The sequence below is a fragment of the Nanorana parkeri genome, unplaced genomic scaffold (assembly GCF_000935625.1).
Source record: "Nanorana parkeri isolate BGI_ZX_2015 unplaced genomic scaffold, ASM93562v1 scaffold166, whole genome shotgun sequence".
NCBI classification, from domain to species: Eukaryota; Metazoa; Chordata; class Amphibia; order Anura; family Dicroglossidae; genus Nanorana; species Nanorana parkeri.
Genome location: NW_017306434.1, coordinates 1,557,239 through 1,565,871, shown reverse-complemented (window position 1 = coordinate 1,565,871; position 8,633 = coordinate 1,557,239). Strand labels below are relative to the sequence as shown.

Sequence of the window (8,633 nt, the reverse complement as noted above, 5' to 3'; positions counted from 1 at the left end):
GGTGGTAAGCCATAAGATTGAGATCCTCTGATAACTCTAATGATCCAGGAAATGCCTTCTTGGATCGTTTACAATGTACAGAGCCAAATTAGGAAAAGTAGCAATTGGACTGGATGCCAGAACAAACAGTGTACTTTGGCTAGCTGAGCTTTTTTCCTTGTGAGGGATGAGGAGGCTCAGCCATGCTCCTCTCCTTCAGGTGAAAGCATCGCCTATCAAGGACACTGTGCAAAGTTTTCTATTCTCAGTCTGTTGAGGTGGATATTGCTATAGGTTGCTGAGTTCATTAAAAGTTCCATAGTGTACCTTCTATGTCTGACTCGTGTCTGGCCAAACTGCTGTTGAACTGATAATTGTAAGCAGGCTGATGATATTCAATTGACGATACAGAAATCAGCAGGAAATGTTCTGTACCTGCAGAAAAAGGTTCTCAACCTATAAAAGAAAAGTAATGTGGCCACCGCATCTAAGAACTGCTAGCCTACAATATATTAAATGTTTGTTCTTGGGCTTAGATACTGTATACTTTCAATCCACACCATCAACACTAGCACTAGGTTTTTTTTAATTTTGTGCATTGAGTCCATTGGGTTCAACCTATGGAGGAGAAAAAAAAATGAAGAAAAGTCTAAACAGAACGCTATGCCCAGAATTACCCGCTGTTGATCCAGAGGAAGTAAAAAAAACCCGCTATAAATCATGATTCAATTTGCTCCAACAGGGGAAAAAAAATTCCTTCCTGATCCCATAAGGCAATCGGATATTCCGTGGATCAACAATCTCTGATGTCTAATATACCTATAAGAACTCAATATCCAGTAATATTCTGTGCATTTAGGAATACATGTCGATGTTTTTAAAAACAATTAACTGAACTCGCTAGAACAAGCTTCTGGGGGAGTCTATTCCACATTGTCACAGCTCTAACTGTCAAGAATGCTTTCCGTCTGCAAAGGTTAAACCTCTTTTCCTCCAGACGCAAAGAGTGCCCCCTTGTCCTTTGCAGTGACCTTAACGTGAATAATTTGGCACCAAGCTCACTATATGGACCATTGATGTATTTATACCTGGTGATCATGTCCTCCCTTAATCGTCTCTTCTCCAGAGAGAACACATTCAGGTCAGTTAATCGTTCCTCATAGTTGAGCTCCTCCATGCCTCTTATGAGTTTAGTCGCTCTTCGCTGCACTTTCTCCAGTTCCACAACATCCTTTTTGAGAACTGGAGCCCAAAACTGAACTGCATATTCCAGATGAGGTCTTACTAATGCTTTGTACAGGGGAAGGATGATGTCTCTATCTCTGGAGTCTAGACCTCGTATAATACAAGAAAGTATTTTGCTGCTTTAGAAACTGCGGCTTGACATTGCATGCTATTATTCAGTCTATGATCTACCAGAACACCCAGATCTTTCTCCATCATTGACTCCCCCAAACATACTCCCCCTAGAGTGTATGACGCATGCATGTTTCCAGTACCTAAGTGCAGAACTTTACATTTATCAGCATTAAACCTCATTTGCCAAATAGATGCCCAATCACACTGTGCATTCAGATCTGCTTGTAAGATGGAGACATCCTGCAAGGACTGTATTCCACTACATAACTTGGTGTCATCTGCAAACACAGAAATAGTACTTTTAATCCCCAATTCTATGTCATTTATAAATAGATTAAACAGTAAAGTGCCCAACACTGAACTTTGAACATTGAACATCAGAATAATCAAATGACAGAATATGCTTCACTTTTATATCAGAATAATACAAAATATTCTAATATTTTACAGCCCTGAGTTGCCACGTTTACTGTTATCTCAGCAGTGTAAAATACAGGCATGTTTGCATGTAAGTTGTTTAAAAGACGATGGATACAGCTTCTTAAAGTATGTAAACCCGATCACCAAAATCTCACATAAACTTTAACATGTTAATATAAATTGAAAAGTAATTTTCAATATTGGTAAATATGCAGCTCTCATTAAAATAATCTCGGATGATTCCGCCATAAGGGTCCTTATTCAGGTACTTCCTGTTATAGAGTGACAACACCCTGTGCCTGTCTCCCAACTGTGCTCCTGCATTGTCGCCCTCTCACATGGGCTATTGACAAAGACTACAAGTGGCCGTTTCAATGCACATTATACAGGAATGGTCCAATTTTGTCACCATCATGAATTCCGCCTTGAGAAATGATATGCAGACATCAGTGAAGTAAAAGTGGCTGCAAAGAGGCTACTGAATATCAATAGCACAGAGGTGAAGCAAATAGGGTTGCCACCTTTTCGTCAAGCGAAACCCGAACACTCTAGCGATGCGTGGACATTTTTTATACATATAAATAGCACAGTTGAGACTATTTTTAGTGGGGGGAGCAGTAGCCCCTATCTTAATTTTCATGCCCCTGTCTGCCTGACATCTTTTGTCCGGGTTTCTGCTGCCATGAAACCCAGACACAGCATTCAAAATCCGGACTGTCCTGGACAGGTCGCAATCCTAGAAGCAAAGGATTTAAAAAAAAAAAAAATATGAAAACAAGTATTAAAAATAGACAATCATTTATGATACAAACTGCTTTAGCAAACATAATGTCATTCATTTAAGTATTATTAATAATATATTTCTAAAAAGAACAGATTATCAATATAGTAGAATGTATTTGGTGCCATTTACGGTACCTCCTGCAGACAGCTGGACTCTCCTGTTCTGTAAGACATGGATTCTCTTACCAACCTTTGCTGCATTGCTGGGCTGTTTCTCTCTATGTGTACTCCTCCGCCATCTGGTGGTCATTTAGAAGAATGCAGCAACACCGTAGCAAGCCTGGTTCTGCTTTTGCAAATACAAATTCTGCTCAGTTCACTGGGCCAGTAACTTGAGTAAAGATTCCCACTGGCTCTCTGTTGTGATCTGATGCCCTCTGTGTTAATGAAAGGTTGAAGCTGTTGTCATGTTTTCTGGGAATGGACCTTCAGGTTTTAATCATATGTCAGGGACAAAAAAAATGTATGCAGTATACATTAGCTATCAGCCTGTGGCACTGCTGAGGTGTTATGGAAGACCAGGATGCTTCAATAGCGCCCTTCAGCTCTTCTGCATTGTTCGGTCTCATGTCTCTGTCACAATCAAGCAGGTAGCGGAGGATTGGATCACAGCTGCGGATCTGTTGTGAGTAGGCTTATGGGATTGGGTCAGTCAGGCGGCTCCCTAATACAACAAGTGCGAGAGGGAGCCGTTCCACATCATGTATCCCAGCCTATACTATGGAAAGGTAAGAACAGGTGTACCACTACCCAGTTCTTCCTGTCAGGTATCAGATTAATTAACTGAGGGGCCTGATGGGACTGTAGTCCTCAGGGCAAGCCAAGTACGTACTCCTAGGATATACGGTCCTATGAAGCTATTTATAGGGGTAGCAATGTAACAGCTCTAATGCTCCAGCAGTATAGAGCAAGTAATAACTGGAAACAATACTCCACAGCAGTATGGATAAAGTTTAGTGTAAAAAAGAAGATATTTCCCCAGTGGGGTGTGCAAATGCCCAAAGGGAGAAAAAGGAAGAGGGGCTTTTTAGAAAACAATCCCAGACCTCAAAGATAAAATCTTAGAAAAACATTTATTTGAAATATCGTTTAGAACATTATTAAAAAACAAAAAGGTCGGAGGAGATCACAGATAAAACATATGCGGATGCATACACCATCCGGTGACAATACCGTACAGTTATAAGATCTACAGTTGCTTGTTTTCGAAAATTATATGAGTGCTCCTGTATGTCCCAACATGTTTCGCCCAAACGGGGTGCTTCTTCAGGGGAAGAGAGGAGGGGAAAAATATATATGTGTCGTATATATATCTTCACGATCAGTTCATCGAAAGACACAAGCACACGAATGTGATAGGAACAACTCTTTTGTGCTCAGGCAGGGGTTGGTTCTGTCGAGCAGGGATTGCCACACACGAAGCAGGTGGAGGGGTCGCGTCGGAGACAGCACGCTGTAGTCGTCAGGGATGACGTCTGGGAGAACAAACAGCAACATATTACAGTGCAAGAGCAGCACATTATAGCCTCGAATCCAACAACGTCGGCCGTTGCTGCCGCTCGCCTGACGACTACAGCGTGCTGTCTCCGACGCCACCCCTCCACCTGCTTCGTGTGTGATCTCCTCTGACCTTTTTGTTTTTTAATAATGTTCTAAACGATATTTCAATAAAATATTTTCTAAGATTTTATCTTTGAGGTTTGGGATTGTTTTCTAAAAAGCCCCTCTTCCTTTTTCTCCCTTTGGGCATTTGCACACCCCACTGGGGAAATATCTTCTTTTTTACACTACAACCTGGGGTGTGAAACTTCCAGTACCTCTGTATATATTTCTTCCGCAACACATGTCTACTAATGTTATTTCTGGATAAAGTTTAGGCAGTAACACAGGCAGGCAATACTCCAGCAGTATGGATCAATTTAGGCAATAGCACAGGGAGTCAATATTCCAGCAGTATATATCTCTCCACTAATAACTATAGGTATGCATGTAGGACCGACAGTAAGGTTCATCCAACTAGGTACACTATGCACATTGCACTGGCATTCAAATGTAGGGACATGCCCTAATACTTGCGGTTGTGGGTTTCTATGGTGAGCAATCGCTCCTTCCTGCAAGGGCTGAGTGGCTGTTTGGTGGTGACGTGTCCCACAGGACTTTCAAGCTGTGAAGCGTAGGGAGCCGGTCAGGTTCAGTGGAGTGCAGCGGAAATCAAAGCTCGACGTTCCACATTGACTGAACGCCGAGTGATTGCCTCCGCTGCGGTTATGAGAGGAGCTGCAGTCAGGGGGCGGAGCCCGCATGACGTCACGGCAGACGCGGCGCTGGAGAGGCCGGAGGCGCCGGGTGCGACTGTGACAGTCTCTCATCTTTCTCTTGGCAATGCCCCATAGATTCTCTATGGGGTTCAGGTCAGGCGAGTTTGCTGGCCAATCAAGCACGGTAATCCCACGGTCATTGAACCAGGTTTTGGTGCTTTTGGCAGTGTGGGCAGGTGCCAAGTCCTGCTTGAAAATGAAGTCAGCATCCCCATAGAGCTCGTCTGTGGAAGGAAGCATGAAGTGCTCCAAAATCTCCTGGTAGACGGCTGCGTTGACCCTGGACTTAATGAAGCACAGTGGACCAACACCAGCAGATGACATGGCTCCCCAAATCAACACAGACTGTGGAAACTTCACACTGGACTTCAAGCATCTTGCAGTGTGTGCCTCTCCATTCTTCCTCCATACTCTGGGTCCTTGGTTTCCAAATGAGATGCAAAATTTGCTCTCATCAGAAAAGAGGACTTTGGACCACTGAGCAACAGACCAGGTCTGTTTTTCTTTAGCCCAGGTAAGACGCTTCTGACGTTGTTTGTTGTTCAGGAGTGGCTTGACAAGAGGAATACGACATTTGAAGCCCATGTCCAGGATCCGTCTGTGTGTGGTGGCTCTTGATGCACTGACTCCAGCCTCAGTCCACTCCTTGTGAAAGTCCCCAACACTTTTGAATGGCCTTTTCCTGACAATCCTCTCCAGGCTGCGGTCATCCCTGCTGCTTGTGCACCTTTTTCTTCCACACTTTTCCCTTCCACATAACTTTCTATTAATGTGCTTTGATACAACACTTTGGGAACATCTAACTTCTTTTGCAATTACCTAGTAAGGCTTTCCCTCCTTATGAAGGGTGTCAATGGTGGTTTTCTGCACAACTGTCAGGTCAGCAGTCTTTCCCATGATTGTGATTCCTACTGAACCAGACTGAGAGACATTGCACCTTTTTCTTCCACACTTTTCCCTTCCACATAACTTTCTATTAATGTGCTTTGATACAACACTTTGGGAACATCTAACTTCTTTTGCAATTACCTAGTAAGGCTTTCCCTCCTTATGAAGGGTGTCAATGGTGGTTTTCTGCACAACTGTCAGGTCAGCAGTCTTTCCCATGATTGTGATTCCTACTGAACCAGACTGAGAGACCATTTAAAGGCTCAGGAACCCTTTGCAGGTGTTATGGCTTAATTAGCTGATTAGAGTGGGACACTTTGAGCCTAGAATATTGCACCTTTTCACAATATTCTAATTTTCTGAGATTGTGGATTTGGGGTTTTCATGAGCTGTAAGCCATAATCATCACAATTATGACAAATCACGGCTTGAACTATCTTGCTTTGCATGTAATGAGTCTATCTCATATATTAGTTTCACCTTTAAGTTGCATTAGGGTATTAGTGAAATAATTAAACTTTTGCACGATATTCTAATTATTCGAGTTTCACCTGTACTTCTGGACTAAGATGTTGTTCTGGAGATGGGTCGTACACATGCACAGTAGTTATAATATTTGTGTAGAAATATCTTGTATAGGTTCAGGCCCCTGGTGCTGCCTCTCACTTAGTGTGCAGTGAGGACTGACAGAGGGGAGATTTGGTTGCTTTTTTTCCTGCCTGTGACGACATAATTTTCCCAGATTGCAATTCTCAAACCTAGTTACATTTTCTTCATAGACAGTGAAATTAACGTCAGTATGGTCCATTGACATTAAAGCATGAGGTCCCACATTTCCAAATTGTTTTTGTTTTCTCTTGACCTTTCATTTTTGTTCCATTCTTAGTGTGTGCCATACCTAATTGCAATGGGCACAGACCCGGAGCCGTCCATGCGGAACAAATCGGATCAGCAGCTGATAGAGATTGACAAGAAATACACTGGATTCATTCACGTGAGTGCAGAACATGTAACTGCCATGTGATGTAATTTAGCTGTGTAATTGGCTGCTCCATAATACTCTTCCTTCCCTGTTACAGATGAAAGCGGTGGCTGGCATAAAGATGTCATACCAGGTCCAGCAAGCAATCATTTCTGATGCAAAGCGCATAGTGCGTGGGTTCCGGCAGGATGAGTCCAACAGTGCCCTGTGCTCCCATCTCTATTCAATGATTCGGGGGAACCGACAGCACAGACGGGCTTTCCTGATCTCATTGCTCAACCTCTTTGATGATGCTGCGGTATGCAAAACAACCTTTACTCTTAAATTGGGTGCCATGTTATAGAGGGAAATTCAGTCCACTCCTTGTGAAAGTCCCCAACACTTTTGAATGGCCTTTTCCTGACAATCCTCTCCAGGCTGCGGTCATCCCTGCTGCTTGTGCACCTTTTTCTTCCACACTTTTCCCTTCCACATAACTTTCTATTAATGTGCTTTGATACAACACTTTGGGAACATCTAACTTCTTTTGCAATTACCTAGTAAGGCTTTCCCTCCTTATGAAGGGTGTCAATGGTGGTTTTCTGCACAACTGTCAGGTCAGCAGTCTTTCCCATGATTGTGATTCCTACTGAACCAGACTGAGAGACAATTTAAAGGCTCAGGAACCCTTTGAAGGTGTTATGGCTTAATTAGCTGATTAGAGTGGGACACTTTGAGCCGAGAATATTGCACCTTTTCACAATATTCTAATTTTCTGAGATTGTGGATTTGGTGTTTTCATGAGCTGTAAGCCATAATCATCACAATTATGACAAATCACGGCTTGAACTATCTTGCTTTGCATGTAATGAGTCTATCTCATATATTAGTTTCACCCTTTAAGTTGCATTAGTGAAATAAATGAACTTTTGCACGATATTCTAATTATTCGAGTTTCACCTGTATATAATGTGGCAAGAGTATTTTTTGGATTTAAAGTGAAGCTCCTGGATAAAAAATCTCAGGAGGAATAATTCTCACTCAGCCCTCAGCCCTTGACACAGGCAAAATCACATATGAGTTGATCCTCTACTTTAGGACGTACTACAGCTAAACTGACATTTAGAAAAATATTTTCCGCTATATGAAATTTCTGATCCCTGACTTCTGCTGTTTGTAAAAAAAAAAAAACCCAGTGTGGGGTCCCCCTAAAAATGTATTCCAGAATCTAATCCTTGATGAGGGTCTGTTATGGACTTCAAGGGGCATCCCCATGCAAAAAAGAGCAACACAAAAAGCTTAGTTTTCTTTGTATCCTTAATAGACAAGAAAACAAACAAACAAAAACGATATGTTCCCTAGAGCTCTTTCCCTGATGAGGGTCTGGTATGGACTGTAGGGAGGAATCTCATGGAAAAAAATTGCATTGTCCTTAAAAATCCATACCAGCAAATCAGACCCTTTTCCGAACATGTATGCAGCCTGGTTGGCCAGGATAGGAGAGTGGGCAGTGAGCATGCACCACATGCCCTCCACATTGGACACATTGACCCTCCATTTACCCTTCAGATTGGGAGGGTAAACCACCCTTTCCCCATGTTGATGAGGACAAGAGCTTCATCACCACATCCGGCCCCAAGAAGATGTGGGAGGTCTACTGGAATAGTGTGGGGGCAGCAGAATAGTACTAGGTTGATGACAGTCACCTTGATTCTTGCAACCAATGACACTTGAGGCCCGTACATCAGGAAACATCGTTAATTGGTGGTGGTAATAGTTCCCATTCACAGCAGTCAGAGGTTCATGCAGATGAGAAGACCAAATTGGGCCTTTTAGTTTTCCCAGTCCGCTAATTACGGACATGCACAGAGAACCATGTAACTTATATCCATGCACAGAGAACCATGTAACTTATATCCATGCAC

At 42.7% G+C, this 8,633-nt stretch overlaps 1 protein-coding gene across 1 annotated transcript; it reads left to right on the top strand.

The window, feature by feature from the left end:
- The first annotated feature begins 6,604 nt into the window (after positions 1–6,604).
- Positions 6,605–8,393, top strand: LOC108785517 (nipped-B-like protein A). Its single transcript, XM_018554602.1, has 3 exons — positions 6,605–6,741; positions 6,827–7,058; positions 8,278–8,393. Exons 1-3 carry the CDS (start codon positions 6,655–6,657, stop codon positions 8,391–8,393), a joined length of 435 nt encoding a protein of 144 aa, XP_018410104.1. The 5' UTR covers positions 6,605–6,654.
- The last annotated feature ends 240 nt before the right edge of the window (positions 8,394–8,633 follow it).

Coding starts and splice junctions, on each gene's coding strand:
- LOC108785517 (XM_018554602.1), top strand. CDS start 6,655: ATGGGCACAGACCCGGAGCCGTCCATGCGGAACAAATCGGATCAGCAG. Junction 6,742..6,826: donor AATACACTGGATTCATTCAC/GTGAGTGCAGAA, acceptor TCCCTGTTACAG/ATGAAAGCGGTGGCTGGCAT. Junction 7,059..8,277: donor AACCTTTACTCTTAAATTGG/GTGCCATGTTAT, acceptor TTTACCCTTCAG/ATTGGGAGGGTAAACCACCC.